The sequence below is a fragment of the Taeniopygia guttata genome, chromosome Z (assembly GCF_048771995.1).
Source record: "Taeniopygia guttata chromosome Z, bTaeGut7.mat, whole genome shotgun sequence".
Classification (NCBI taxonomy): Eukaryota; Metazoa; Chordata; class Aves; order Passeriformes; family Estrildidae; genus Taeniopygia; species Taeniopygia guttata.
The window spans coordinates 14814668-14830337 of record NC_133063.1 but is presented as its reverse complement, the minus strand read 5'-3'; the positions used below and the strand labels follow the sequence as shown (position 1 = coordinate 14830337).

At 36.1% G+C, this 15670-nt stretch overlaps 1 protein-coding gene across 12 annotated transcripts in view; it reads left to right on the top strand.

Moving 5' to 3' along the window:
* The window catches only part of AOPEP (aminopeptidase O (putative)), a 187888-nt gene that overhangs the window by 74753 nt on the left and 97465 nt on the right, over nucleotides 1-15670 (top strand). For 8 of the 12 annotated variants that reach the window (XR_012053079.1, XM_072922497.1, XM_072922496.1 and 5 more), the window contains 3 exons: nucleotides 109-216; nucleotides 6311-6354; nucleotides 12474-12534. Coding sequence is in view for 10 of the 12 variants with exons in the window: in XM_072922497.1 (XP_072778598.1) it covers nucleotides 109-216; nucleotides 6311-6354; nucleotides 12474-12534 (213 nt within the window). In the remaining 2 variants the exon portion in view is untranslated. Of the gene's footprint in view, nucleotides 1-108; nucleotides 217-6310; nucleotides 6355-12473; nucleotides 12535-14740; nucleotides 14802-15670 lie in introns of all 12 variants that reach the window. The other 4 variants (XR_012053080.1, XM_072922500.1, XM_072922498.1 and 1 more) reach the window with 1 other exon arrangement.

Sequence of the window (15670 nt, the reverse complement as noted above, 5' to 3'; positions counted from 1 at the left end):
GTGAGTGTTGTCAGCTGATTTTTTACTGAGATTGCTTTATGAATATCATAAAGATTTCAGTCTTCTAGATAACAGAAAATTCATAGCTTCTACCTTAATTTTTTGCAGGGTTATTTTCTTTTGCGATCTCTGGCAAGGACGATAGGAGAGGTCTCATACCTTGCATCTTTACGGAAATTTGTCTTTAAGTTCCACGGGCAGCTTGTCCTTTCTCAGGTATTGTGCTTGGGCTTGTTCCTCACCTTTGTGTGAGGAAATCCAAATGTTTGGACTGGCTACCTAGATCATCACTTCTGGTTGTGATGTAAGGGGAGAGGCAATAGTAATTTCACAATATAGTTGAAATTCCCACCTGGCAGAGGGCAGAATATTTTTTTCGTGGTGACACTGAATGACACCCTGCTAGTATCCAATAATATAAACAATTAGGGATTTTTTTTTTAACATGACACTTCAGAAGGCCAATGTTCATAGGTACTGATGTTCTCAAAGATAGGGTCATTTACCATACTGGAATTATTGCCTGTGATCTTTTAGCTTGTGGTTTTTGGTTGTGATCAGTCAAGTATTTTCCCTGATTCCTCTTTGTTTCTGAAAGAGAAGAAATATACTTCTGAATTTATTTTCTTTTTCTCTGCATGCTATTTCATCCCATGCTTCTAATTTCAACATATTTCCTATGAGGACGAAGCCAAGTAGGGTTATAAGTAGAAATTTACCTTCTGCTAGGTCTTTCTGTAAAAGTAATGTAACTACTGGCTCTAGTTTTGTTTTGATTTAGAAAATGACATAGCTCTCTGAGCCCAAAGTTCTAGGAATCCTGTCACTGGTGAAGAATCCAGCTTGCACAAATAGCAATGCAGGTTCTTGCTTCAGTAATGCTGTGAAAACAACCATTCATGGGGGTGTCTGTGGACCAGGTCACTGAACTCATCATGGTAAAAAACACGCCTGGAACAAAACCCACAACACAACAAATATTTAGCATTGCTAGAAGAGCAGTGTGATGACAGTGAGGGGTGACGGAAAAGAGAAGAGAAGGACTATGAGTGACTTTCTGAAGCCACCTTCTTTGCTGAACCTGTCTTATGGTTGAAATACTTGAGGATATTCAGGACAGTGATAAATGTCTCCTTGAAACATTGAGTAAGGACCTCTGATTTTGTGTAACCAAAGTCTAACACTTGCTGTTTCTTCCAGCCACAGTGATTTTTCCCTCGCATGCATACTGTTTGGAATCTCACTCTAAAGGGGTGAGATGTATGCCCAGGTATCTTACAAATAGCTTATGGACTTGTGATTTCTTTTGTATGTCAAGTCACTCAGAAGTTAGGAGCAGTAGCTCTTAACTCAGCATTTCTGCCCTGTGGTGGAATGTTTGGGGAGTTAAACTGCTGCAGCTGTTTTCCTGTGCCGTAAGCAGTTTCATTGGACATAGTGTGGAAAATGCCAATGACTATATGAGTCTTTTCTACATTAGGGTGTTCAAAATCATAAAAATGATGCCTTACTATTACATAGCAGGAAGAATTTTGAAAATAAGAGAAGTCAAAAGACTGCTAACAACAAGAACAAGCCCAGCTTTTTAAGCTGGTGGTAAGAAAGGTGCTCAGATTTTGGTAAGAAAATGTTAGTTTGTTCCTCTTGGTTGATGTGGGGTGAGTTTTGTTAGTAGACTGAATGCTGCAAAATATTCAGCAGACTGTACTACTAGTCATGGTAGCTAGCTAACACATACACTAGAGAATTCTCCCTGTGTCTAGCTGTGAAGTGTCAATTGGTAGCTTATGTACTCCAGTCTCCTAAGATTAAATACTACACCCAGAAACATCCATTTTAGTTATTGGATAAAAAACTGCTCAGTGTTTTGTTATCAAATTATTGGAGCAAAAGTTAAATTTCTCTTTCTTCGGCTACTTTTTATTTTGATATATGCAATATGTCCGTACCTGTGTGCTTAATATATGTAAAGAAAAAGAAAGGTGCTTTTCTTCTTTTAGGAATGCCACCTGATATGGTGGTGAAAGAGTGTTATACATTAAAACTTCTGTTGTTTGCTTTTGTGCTTTTACTGTGTCTACCATCAGCCTAAATCCAGCTCCTAGTGAAATTATTGGGAAGAGAATTTTAATGTAATACTGGTTTCTGGTCACTGAAAAATGCAAATGTGATAGGCCCATATCCAATTAAAACACATTTTCTGTCTTTTTAAGTAATCTTTAACATTGTGGTTTTTGTTGGGGTCTGGTATAGGAATGACAGCAGGAGTTGTAAATGCAGAAGCAACGAAGTCAACTTGGTACAAAGTTTCTTATTCAAGATTCGTCTTGAACAAACATGCTGTCAGTGTTTAAATGAATAAAAGATTAAATATAAATAGAGGTATAACTGGCAAGTTTAAATATTATAGTGCTATACTTTCACCTTGTCCAGAATAACTGGAAAAGTTCCCAGGTTTACGAATTGTGGGAATGAGGGAAAGTAAAACAGTGAAAAATTGCCCATGTTATGAATACTAGTCTTGTTTTAAGCGGTGTTTGCAGTAATTTTCCCAGACAGGAGCTTCAGGTGCAAGGAAATTACTTCAGATGTGAAACATTAATCAGTTTGCCTTTTTCCTTCATTTTGCTTGCATGCTTAGTAGATTTTTAATAGTAGCTTTATTTTAGTTGATTTAGCAACTGATGAGTAATGCAAATCTGGAATCTTTGAGAAGGATTAAAAAAAAAATATTCCATTTTTCTTTTTATGAGAGAATTCACTTACTAATTACTTTGAGTGAACTTTAAAAATAATGACTGGAATGTTTTGACTATAAGTAAAAAGAAATAAGTGCAAATTGCTGGTACTCCTAACAGAGTTAAAGCAGTTGTTCCATTTCATCTTGAAATAAAAATACCTTGGAAACTGCATTGTTTGTGGACTTTGATTTTCATGTGGTTCTGTCTATTATAATGGGCAACAAATTGACTTTTGACTAAAGCTAGATAGAGGCTCCATCGCCTGGGGCTTACACTGTTAAGCTGTCTGGCTAATAATTGTGGCCTGATAATAAAACATATAGTGTGGGAGTCTTGCTTGCTCTAGATGGGAAGTTGTCTCTTTGGAGGTGCAGTCTGGGATTGTCACCAAAAGCCAGAAGAATGTCTAGGGAAGGAATTCCAAATAAACTGGAAACTAGAAGGGTGCTCATTATTTATTTTTCCCACCCAGAAGGGACAAATTAATATGTGCCACTTAGTTATGTAATTTACAAACTGCATGTTTTTTAGGAATAGCTTAGTTTTGAGTGGGTTATTCCTTCAAGGAACTGGATGCAAGTGTAGTTGAAGTTTATTTGTTTGCAGGTGAATGTCCATTTGGATCTATCACTTCAGTCATGACATCTCCGCTGTTTTTATCCACCCCATTATATTTCAGTCAGAGAATTTAAACAGAAGTATCTATTGGTCATAGAGTACTTGAAATGTCTGGATTTGAGGTTTTCATATGAAGACATAATTTGTTTTTTAATATTGAATGTTCTTTTTTTGATACCAATATGTGTGATCAGGGAGAGGTACTTGCCTGATTCTCCAAAACAGTTCATGGGTAGACACTTGCTGGCCATTGCTCAAGACAAAAGTTGGAGTAGTAATAAAACATCTTTTGGTATGAAATAAAAGGTCCTCTAACACCACATATATCTAGTTAATGCTTTAAGTAGCCTTCATTTCCAGTTACTTCTTTCAACCTAGTTGTTACTTTCTGGGTCTCCTGCCTCTTCTTTCTTTTAACTCAGATACAGTACATCCATTAACAGAGCAAAGAAAATTTCTCCTTGATGTTAAATTCACAGTCTGTATGCAGACTTGATCTGCCCAGCAGAAGCCCAGTGTTAAAGCTGTGATTAAAGTTATTGGCTTCAGTAAAACTATGGTGAGAGTGGATGAGAGTCATCAGGGAATTTAATTATAAGGGGCTAGCAGAGCCTCAATAAATGTATTGAATCATTTTTTCAGCATTTTTTTTCAGCTTAGCTAAATGTCAATAGAATTCCACAAACTGCAGAATAACAGTTTCTTTATATAAAGAAAAGTTGTTTTCTAGCCTTGGGGTCTCTAGCCAGGTAAGAACAACAGGAATATATATAAAAGTGATATTATTTAATCCGTTTGTTAATATTGCAGCAGTATGGTAGCTTGTAGTTTCTAACTTATATATTTTTTTATACCTTCATTGAATTACTTGCAACAAAAACAAAAAAAAACCCAAACTATAATTTTCTTTATGGTCTGATCCAGAATTTAGTTATTATTAACATAGTCATCCACAAGACTTTGCTTCAAAGTGTAAAATAACTAAAGCATCTTAAAGAAGAGGCATCAAATCTTAAAAACCCCCACATTATCCTCTGACTTTTCTCCTGGACACTTCTGAACCATTTCATCTGTGGAGGAAGAAAAAGTAGTCTGAGAGTAAAATTTCACTACAAATGGTTAAAATGACAAAATTATAAACAGCTGAAAAGTCAGACCTATAATGAGATGCATCATGCAGGCTTGATAATAGGCAAGTGTTAAAAAAGCCATGCTAATATGAGGTAAGTGCTAATTTGCTTTCCTACTCTGTTTTGGAGCATTGAAATAGAAGCAGTTAAAATAAGATATGATGGATTAATCCTAATTTTAAGAAGGCATGTAGAATGATAGTGCCTTTTTCTTGATATTTGGAAAACAAAGGAGATGCTTAATTTCATAGTATAATATACAGATTATAAAACCATCCACTCTGTGATTGATTATGAAAAGTTGATGGAATCTAACCAGGGAATCTAGCTGCATTAATGCATACATAGTGCAAGTAGTGTGAAGGATAACCACTTCAGGTTTACTATTCACACACTTTTGAAATAACTCTAACTGTGATTTTTCTTATACCATATTCTTTATTTGCATGTAAGCTAACTGTGTATCTCCAGCAAAACTTCCACAAGTGCAAGGAGACACTAGTTTTCTGTTTATATACAGAATAATGTAATGTTTACATACAGCAAAACTATGAAATAAAGGGATATCACACGTCATCATCATGATGTCTGCAATACACTGTGACTGGGACAAAATGACTCCTAATGATGCTCTTCTTGCCACAGCAACAAAGCCCAGCACTATGTAATTTACTTTTTGTTATAAGCCACTGCAATTCAACCTAAGTCTCACTTAGAATCTAAAGAAGGAAGGCTTAACTGTGTTACCAGTAGTTTCAATTTGCAATCAGTCTTATTTTGATTCCCTAACAATGCCATACTCAGACAGAGAAACAGAATCTTTTGTTGACTATTATGGCATGGTCCATAAATAAAAGATTTCTGCCTTTTAGGAAACATTCTTCAAGGCCTTAGAGAGCAAAAATTTGCAATTGTTGTACAGTTCAGTCAGCCTGTACTTGTATACTGAAGTGAGGAACATTATTAGCCTATGAAACTTGTCTCCACAAAGATTAGTATCAATAAAGTAGATACATTAGTTTTATGAAACAGCATATAAATGAATAATTCATATTAATAAATCCTAGTATTATGTGATTGTTCAAAGGACTGTATTCTGTCAAAGTGATTATCATTAAAATTGTTGTGTAAAACATAGGTACCAGAGAACCTTTTCATGATATCAAGTGTAACTTTCTTAAGAGGGCTTATCATACTGGTATAAGTGAGGATGATAGTAATGCTCTTCCATTGGCATTGCATCGTCTTTGTAAACCATGAAAGAAATTCTAGCTACCTTTTATGTGAAGAATTTACTGCTCAGGTGATGTGGTTACCAGCAATATTGCAAATTTTGCCACAGAATGAGGAGTAGATGTGGTCTAATCAGGCACGTGCACTAAGGAAGAAAAAGCTTTATGTAGTTATGTAATTAAGAACAATGTGATAACATAAGCACAGTGAGGAGAGCATAAACATTTAAATTTGGTATTTCTTAACAATTGTATGTAAATCTCCAGCCTTTAACAGTTTTAAATATAGTTTGTGTGTGTGTATTAGGGATAAAATAAGAGTAGGAATGTGGAATTGTGTTAAAATAGTCAGCAGGCTTTTCAAGCCCATTTTCTTTCAATGCTGACACTCCTTGCTTGAATGAGTATAAATTGTATAAATAACAATATACATTATGTTGTCATTATATCATTATAGTGGATATATAAGCTTTTATAAGCTTTTTCTTATTATTCTGTTATTTATAGTCTTTAATCTCTCACTAGCAGTGAAGACACAGGGTTGTGGCTTCATAAACGTACAAACGGTGCTCCTCTGTTCATTTTCCAGGATTTTCTTACCATGCTGCTGGAAGACATTCCTAAACAAAAACAGTAAGTAAGAACTGGGCTAGAAAAGCCAAATAAATATGTAGAAATAAGACTTTAATATGTGCAAGCCAGAAATAATGCTAGCCTGAAGATTCCCATTACATATATACACAAAAAATTATGAGACATGGTTATCCTATACCATGCTCTCCTCAAACAGTGCCTTTTACTTGCATATCAGGTCAGAGGTGATGCTGTGTGTTCATTATGCAGTCTGAAGTACCAGGCATAGCTGCCTGCTCAAACTAACCTGTGATTCTCCTGCCAGCTCCTTTTGGCACATGGCACCCTAGAGCAAAGATGCCAGAACTTCTCTGTGAATCTGGGATACCAGAGAAGATGGATTTTTTTCATGGAGTCTGGTACCATCCCCTCTCAGCCATATATTGTGCTGCATGAGGAAAGATGGAAAACATGAATGCAAATTGAGTGTTAATTGCCTGACGTGTCCTTCAAAATACTCCTCTGTGTGACTGTGACTCATTGAAGATAGTCTTTAGCAGCACTTTGAGGCTTAAATTTGTGCTATTCTGGACTATGCTACAAATAAAGAGTCTTTTGTAGAGGAGCTTTATATGTTACAGTTTTAAAAAATATTCACTTGAAAAATACAGTGTTGAAGGTCAGGCTTGCAAAATTGTTCATAACTCTGTGTGAGTGCTTTGGAGTAAAAAAAAAGATGGTATTCATAAAGGTCAAATGTATTGAGTTTTTTAGTGATACAGTTCTGTTCCTGATGGCTGAGGAAGAGAGAAGCTAGTTACCATTGAGAAAATATGTTTTGTGGCATCTCAGGTTTAGTTTGGCTGCTTTTACATTCTCCATTGATGTAGTCGATAATACTCTCTATGTATGATTCAATATAGTTTCTGGCCCAAATTTAATGAGGTATATTATATAAAACAGATGTGAAAGTGATTTTTTAAATGGTATGATTACACATTGGCATGTTAAAAAAAAACTTTTGTTTTCCTTCCTTTTATTTTTCACTTGCTTTTCTCTGAACTCTAAACCCAGTGCAAAATATTGTTGTGTAAGCATTCCTTTTTCTGCCTAAAAACATACCTAAACTTTCAATGAGACTAATGCAAAAGAAGTGTGGCTCCATTTCTGATGCATCACATTCCAGAATGTATGAAAGAAATTTCAGATATATGGTAATTCATTTTACAATCATATATATAGCATATCTGAACTATCTATGGCCAAAATTACTTGGCAGATATCAGCAGCAATGCAAGGAATCTTGATATACAGAAGACCTTTACTTCTTATCTGCTGGGATGATGTTTTTTTCATTCTTGAATACATTCTGTGGCCAGTACAGAAACACTCACCTGAGGTAAAAGTGAAGAAAGATAAAAATCAAGAATTTTTAGCAATCATCTGCTGATGAGTGATTTTTTGCACAAAGTTTGATGTAGGGGAATGAAGTCCATTTCAATATGAGAGCAAAAATACTGTGCAGCACGTAAAACTGCTCAGGCTTGTGCAGTTCTACTAGGTAAAATTTAAACTGTTTAAACTACAGACTTCAAACTTGACAAATATTAAGCACTCTAATACACTGTAGTTTATTATGGAGGCTGGTCATAATAATAATAATAATAATAATAATAATAATAATAATAATAGTAATAATAATAATAATAATAAAAAGAAATAAAGAGACATTTGTAGTAAGTAATCAAACCAAATCTTGCCCTCAGCTGTGGCAACAGGGGCAAACTATGTAGCTAGAAATAGAACTTGGCTTATGGGAGACTTTTGTAATGAGAACAGAATGAACATTGGCAGAAAACTATCATGAAACAGTGTGGAAATTTTCTGTAGTTATTACATTGTAGTAATGTAATTTTAGCTTTCTACTATTGGATACAGAGATTGGATCTGAAAAATTCTCACCTCCAAGTACTTAATTCATTTAGTTTTTATTCAAAGGAAATTTTTTTACTACATTCCCAGTGATGAGCAGCTCAAATATCCAGATGTAACTTTTTATTGATTTTTGCTGCCTTCTGTACTTGGGGGAGGACAGTTCTATGCCTACTATATAGGGCTACTTCACTCTGACTCAATTATAATGGCATGTTAGATGCAGGAATCCATGCTGTGAGCAGGAGCCTTCTGTTTCTCGACTGCAGCTGAATACTGACATCAGATAATCTGAGCAGTACCTTCTGGTCCTTTATAATTTCTTAACTTACTTTAAGGTTGATTATTTTTCTGAGTGAAGGACTAATGGAAAGAATGACAAACAAATATTGATCATTATCCTTCTCTGTTTACAAAGCCTTTTAAAATACTGCGTGCACTGGCTAGAGTCTCATGTAATCTCTGCCTTTCTTTCTGTGGAAAATCTACAATACTTCCCACCAAGACATTTTATTTACTTTTTATTTTATGCCACCAAGGCATTTTATTTACTCATATAATTTGAAACTTCACTACATTGAAACAAACCAAACCAAACAACCGAAACACCAAGAAACCCCCTATTATGTGTCTGTATATCTGAATGCACTAGATCTGATAAAACTCCAGTGGCTATATTCTCCCCATAGTCTTTGCTGTAAGTTGATCCTTTCCACATCTGCCCAACATGTGAGCTGTGCAAAGAATCAGTGTTTACCCTTGTAACAGAGGGTTTCACTCTGTTACCCTTGTAACAGAGGGTTTCAGAGTTGCTGCTTGTGCAGCTATGACTGCAAAATATTTTTGAGCAGGTTGGTTCTGCTCACAGGGGTTTTCTGCTGGTATTTTTTACTTAATTTCATTCAATAAAGCAAGCAATTCTACTAATAAGTGATGGTTTTAATAATTACATGATAGACAAAGGAAGGCTTGTGTTATTGGTCTGCTATTTGTACTGCTAATAACCCAAGTTCACCAACTACATTGCTTGGATGTCTTCACAAATAGTAAATTAAGTACTAAAATAATGCTTCAATTTCAAATGATTCAGCTATGTAGGTGTGTCTTTTTCTTTCACATTGACTTTCTTTGATTCACATGCACATTGTTGTGAATGTGGTGATTTTGAATGAGACAAACAGCTGGTAGGCACCTAACTGCTGAAGCAAATAATTGTGAAAAATTATTCCCAGTGGTTTTCAGTGGTTTTGATTACTTTCTTTTTTTTTTTTTTTTTTTTTTAATGAGCCAAAATATATATGCTGGATAAAATCCAATGAAAATTTATCTGTAGGAAGGTATGTCTAGTTGACAGAATCCCTAATCATTGTGTTTTGATTTGCTCCAATTATGCCTCCATATTTAGCTGGAATAGCTTTGAAAATTACTGATGTGTATAAATGTATGATGAAGCAGATACGCTTGTTTGCATATTTTCAGTTGGGTATGGCAGTCTTTACTATCTTCCTTTACCTAAAAAAGAAGCTGCACACTTTGATGTTTTTTATCCTTGATTTAGGCATTAACTGGCTTTGTGTTAAAGTTTGAAGAGCCTTGTGCAAGCCTTATAGCCTTGTGCAGTGAAAACTTCATGTACAGCCATCCTTTATAATGCCAATTTACAAATTGTCATTTATGTTAGTATTTTACAGACTTTGTTTTAAAATGTTGGATCTGAACTCTGTGTGTGATGTTAGATCAGTCCTAAGCTGATTTGGTTTATCATCTAAACAAATAGACAAGGGATGAGATAATGGATGTAGCCAAATTCTCATTTTACAGTAGGGAACAGTTGTAAAAAGCAATTGAAGAAACTTGGTCTTGTAAGAGTTAGTGCTAGTCAACTCAACACAGACCCCACTGTCCAATACCTTAACCAGAAGGCCATTCAGGAATTCACACAAACATCAGATTTAAGTCCTTACTTACTGCAACGTAAGCAGGTGGTAAATGCCCTTACTGAACTGCAGCCTCTACAAATATTAGACTCTCTGTTCTTTCTCTAGGACACTTGTTTTGAGATGGCAGTCTGTTTGTGATAATTTTTTGGGGGTTATTTCTAAGTCAAACAATTTAGCAGAAGCATTTGCAACATCTTCATAGTTCTTCAATACTGACAACTAAGAGATTCAGAGTAGATCTTTGCAATAGTCTGCTCATTACTAATGTATTTTTTAAAAAATAGTGAATGCCTCTTAAACAAGTTGCTTTTTTCATAGGTGGCAACAAGAATATCCTAATTTGGAATTAAACAAAGTACTTGTGTGCAAGTACAAGCAAAGAAGATTGTATATGGTCATATGACAGGTGTTTTTCTGAAACTTTGGGCACTGCAGGCAGAGAAAAAGCAGTGTTACTGGTTTTGCTTTTGAGAAAAATGGCAAAGTTTTAGGAGAGACTGAGAAACTTTGTAGTGTTTTCTGCCTGAATTAGTGTGGTGTCAGAACAGTGTGATTCCCCTCAGTGTCATTAGCTCATTTCAAAGCCAGTTTTTTAAATGGAATAGAGGGTATATTAAATGGTTCTACATAGCAAATATAACATAGCTTATTTTGCAGAGATTTTTTTCTCACACTATAGGTTTAGTTTCTGGGGATGGGGGAGCAAAGGATTAGCTGACATGGTGAGGCTGTGTTTGTTATGCCTTGGTAAGACAAATTAAATGTGTAACTAAGAGAATTTTTCCCAGCTCCTAGTTGTGCTTCAACATTAGAATACTAAGCTGTATTTGGTTTAATTCATACAATATACAGTAACAAAAAATTTATCCCACTTATGCTTCTTGAGACGGAATAAAAGGCACTGTCCAAGTGATCTACCTTTGCCTTTATAACATTTTGGTATCGGGTTTTAAGCTAGCTCTGTATGCACCCTTTTTAGTTACCAGACAGAAATATGAAATCAAGACCATCTTCTTCTGGGGAAAGTAAATTGACTGACTGGAAATATTTCTCTTAATCACTATTCCCAGTCAAGGGACTCAGCTAGTCTGACTGAAGGCTAGACATCAATTTTTAGAGAACAGTGGTAAAATGAAGATAATTATAGTCTGAGGGATTAGCAGTCAAATGTTCCAAATTTAATAACTTTGCATAAATAACCAGGAACAAATCTAGATGTTTAGTCTTTTATTTTAACGTAGAACGCTACACAAGCATCACATGTATGTTCAGTTTTCTGTAGAAAATTGATTTATATAGTGATCTAACACACACAATGGTGTTTTCCTGAAAATTCAGAATCCTGGGTATGTAGAAATGCTCCTTCTTGACTGCTGATTGTTTAAATCTTATGATCAGTTTAAGTTGACTATTGGGTTGTTTGCCTTCCTGATTCAGAGCTTGGAAATGGCTGCTCTTTTCATGAATGCTTTGTTGGTTGAGTCTACATTACATATGTGAAAGTAACTGCAAGCGTTAGAATGAATCTTACCAAGGTACTACCATGAACAGGACCATATACATACGTTCTGATTCTCAAAATATTTATATTCATTGAGGGCTTACTCAACTTCCTTATTTCAGTACTTGCATGTGTGAAATTTTTTTTTTTTAATTTATAATTTATTTTTATTTGGCTTCCCTGCAAGTTGGGAAGTCTTCCACCAGAGTTGAAGTAAATGCCATAATAGCTAACCTACTTTTTACAAAAGTAAAAATGCAGATATAGTTTCTGAATTTACAAATACTTATGTGTGTGGTTATTTCAGTGTCACACAGCTTCATCATGATGAGCTATTTCCATTCGTTGAAGCTCCAAACTATTCTATGATTTCACTGTGAATTGGGATATAAAGAAAGTGCAGAAGGGACAAAACTAAATTATATTAGACATTTAGTAACTTTGAGAATAAATATCCATCAGTGCTTTTTAAAAGCCCAAAATTTATTCATGTAGCAAAAAGTACAGCGCCTGTTCATACTTCATATGTTTCATAAATGTAGTTTACCACATTACACTTTCTCTGTTAATCTTTATCAGCACTAAATTTATTATTTGAGTTTTAAGTAAACAGAACCTGATCTACCTTTAATTTGTTCATATGACCTCTGATGTTTTTATTCATTAAAAAAATGAGAATGTTGTACCACTTTAGTACAAATAATACTTGAATTTAGAGGGTTTGCCTAGCTTCTAAAGGGATTTTTTTCACATGAAAGAAGTTGGTATTTTTTTGCATATATTCTAACATTTTTTTTGTTTTTAAGGTCTGAGTTAACTGTAGAAAGTATCTTCCAGAACTGGCTGGATACTTCTGGAATACCAAAGGTAAATATAAAACACCAGGTCACAGTTCTTTCTGGAGTCTTGATTTTCTCATTACATTATATGATTTTAAAATCACTACTTGATCATCAGGAATGCTATTTATAATATTAAATAAACAGTTTTGATGATGACTGCTTTCCACAGCTTCGTATGGCTTTAGCTTTTTCCAGTTGCAGGTTTTTTTCTTCTACAGTGGTCTCAACAAACTTGTCAAAGGGCAAATCTTACAAAATTTATCCTATAAATAAATATTGTGGTCATATGAAAGTATACTTTTCAGTATAATCATGAAGTCTACTAAATGTAAGGAGCATTGTTCACAACTGTTGAAATATGAAAGCATTACTGACAGCAGTAATTAAATGGTAAATTATTTTTACTTTGATAACTTGTGACTTGTGTCACAAATTGTGTGAATTTTGTGACTTGTTTATAAACCTGCTGCATAGATAACATTTATTATTGGTGTTCCATCATTGAGACTGAGCTTTATTTTCTGCTTTTAATGCTAAAAGGTTTTTTAATATTTTAAATTCTGTGAACTGAAAATGCTTAGTTGTGTCTGTGCTATGTGAAGTCTCTGATTATTCATTTTGGACCAAAACTGGGATGAGATAACAAATTATATCTGTACATTAATCTTAGTAATACTCAATTTTATACAAAGTAATTTTTTAGCATATGCTCGGGACTCAGTTTCTAACTGATTTCCCCTAAGCATGTGATTTATTCTGCCTAGCCTAGCTATTCAAGCTTCTATTCTGCTTGAATTTGTTTGCAATTGCAGTAGTATTAAAAAAAAAAAAAACAAAAACCTTTTGAAATTTAGAATGTTAAGTTCTAGTTTCTATGTGCAAAAGTGCATATGCTTATGCAGCATGACTGAGTGAGCATGTTTGCAGGTAGAATTGACAAAATAATTGGAGAGCTCTGGCAGTGCTCAGACAACCTGATCTGTACCCACACACTGTGGTTGAGCTCCTCCCTTGACAGTTTGAGAGATGTGTGGGTCCACTGATCCCTGTATGCTGTAGAAGATCTTTGGGAAAGATGTACTCTGAGATCAAAATGCTTTGAGACTATTTGAATATGCTGTAAAATCAAGGCAGAGTTAGTTTTTGTTGGAAAGTTATTGAAAATAAAATTAACATTAATTAGAAGGAAGGAAAGGAAGAGACAGTATCATCGTGCATCTTGATGCTCAGTCATTTCCTACAAGAGGACCTTGATTGTAACTCCATGTTCAACCAATTTTTTGTTTTTGGTAAAAAAATGGCACACATTGTCAAACAGCTGATTCAGGTATATGGGGGAGATTGATGTTGCATAGAGCTCAGCTGTAAGAGGCTGAGCTGGCTCCCGAAATGTAAGTTTTCTTGCATTTTATCTACACATACCTTTTTGAGGATGTGTTTTATTAATGTCTGCCAATGAACTTAAAACCACAAATTAGAAAGATAGGAGCAGAGTATAGAATTGGAAAGGGTTTTGACTAATATGCAAACTAAATTCTGTTTTCTGGAGTATCACAGGTTGTTCAGAATGAATAGTGCGTAGTTCTGTTATACCCTGCAAGTATATGCTTCTTGTGTAAACAAAACATGTTTCAAAAGTATTTCCACACCCAGCAGGTTTGTACGTTGTTTTAAATTTTCTTTAAGAATACAGAGGTTTCCCTGGTAATTTGGCTGTTCTGTATAAAAAATGTAATTTAGTATTCTACTTCTGAGGATCAGCATGCTGATGCTGACCTCTCTGTCTCTCTCCCCCAACTCCCCAATTTTTGTTGATCATAAAATTGTAAATGTTTTGGGCTGAAAGGGACATTAAAGTTCATCTAGTTCCAAGCCCCCTGGCATATACAGGGACACCTTCCACTAGACCAGGTCACTCAGAGCCCCATCCAACCTGGCCTCAAACACTTTCAGGGATGGAGCATACACAGATTTTCTGGCAAAACTGTTCCAGTGCCTCGCCACTGTAAAGAATTTCCTCCTCATGAGGAATTTCCTTCTCCTGAGCCAATGACCTAAACCTGCTGTGTCAGTTTGAGTCCATTCCCCCCTGTCCTGTTGCTACATACTCTAAAAAAATGTCTTTTTTCATTTTTCTTGTAGTCTCCCTTCAGGAACTGGAAGGCTGCCGTTAGGTCACCCTTTCTCTTTTCCAGGCTGAACACACCCAACCTCTTGTCCTTTCTTCACAGGAGAGGTGCTCCATCCCTCTCATCATCTTGGAGACCTTCCTCTGGATCAGCACTCCAAAAGGTTGTTATCCTTCCTGTGCTGGGACCCCAGAGCTGATGCAGGGTTCCAGGTGGGCTCTCACCAGAGCAGAGCAGAGGGGCAGAATCCCCTCCCTCCCCTGCTGCCCACCCTGCTTTGGATGCAGCCCAGGACACGTTTGGCTTTCTGGGCTGGGAGTGCCCATGGCTGGGTCATGTCCAGCCTCCCACCCACCAGTGCCTCCAAGTTCCTGTGGGCAGGGCTGCTCTCCATGTCTTCATCCCCAGCCTGTGCTGGTACTGGGGGTTTCCCCAACCTTGTACGTGATCTTGTTAAACCTCAGCAGATTGACATGGACACAGTTCTTGAGCTTGTCTAGGTCCCTCTGGATGGCATCCCATCTTTCAGGTGTGTCAACAGCACCACTCAGCTGAGTGTCATCCACAGATTTGCTGAGGGTGTGCTTGATCCATATGTCTATGTCATTAATGAAGATATTAAATAAGTCAGGTTCTAATACAGACCCCTGGGGCATCCCACTTGTCTCAGGTTGGACTGTCATCTGTTTGGACTCTGAGCAAATGACCACTACCCTCTAGATGCAATAGACCAATCACTTTCTTATCCTTCTAATAGTCCACCCATCAATTCCCTCCCTCTCCAATTTAGAGGGAAGGATGTTGTGTCAAAGGCTTCTCAGAAGTCCAGATAAATGACATCTGTAGCCTTTCCCTTGTCCACTGGTGGAGCCAGAGAAGGCCATTGAGTTGGTCAGGCACGGCTTGCCCTTGGTGAGGTCCTGCTGGGTGTCTCAAATCAACTCCCTGTCCCCCATGATCTTCCCAGTCACAGAGATGATGATAACAAGTCAGTAGTTCCCAGGGTCCTCTCTCTTTGTCCTTTGAAAAGAT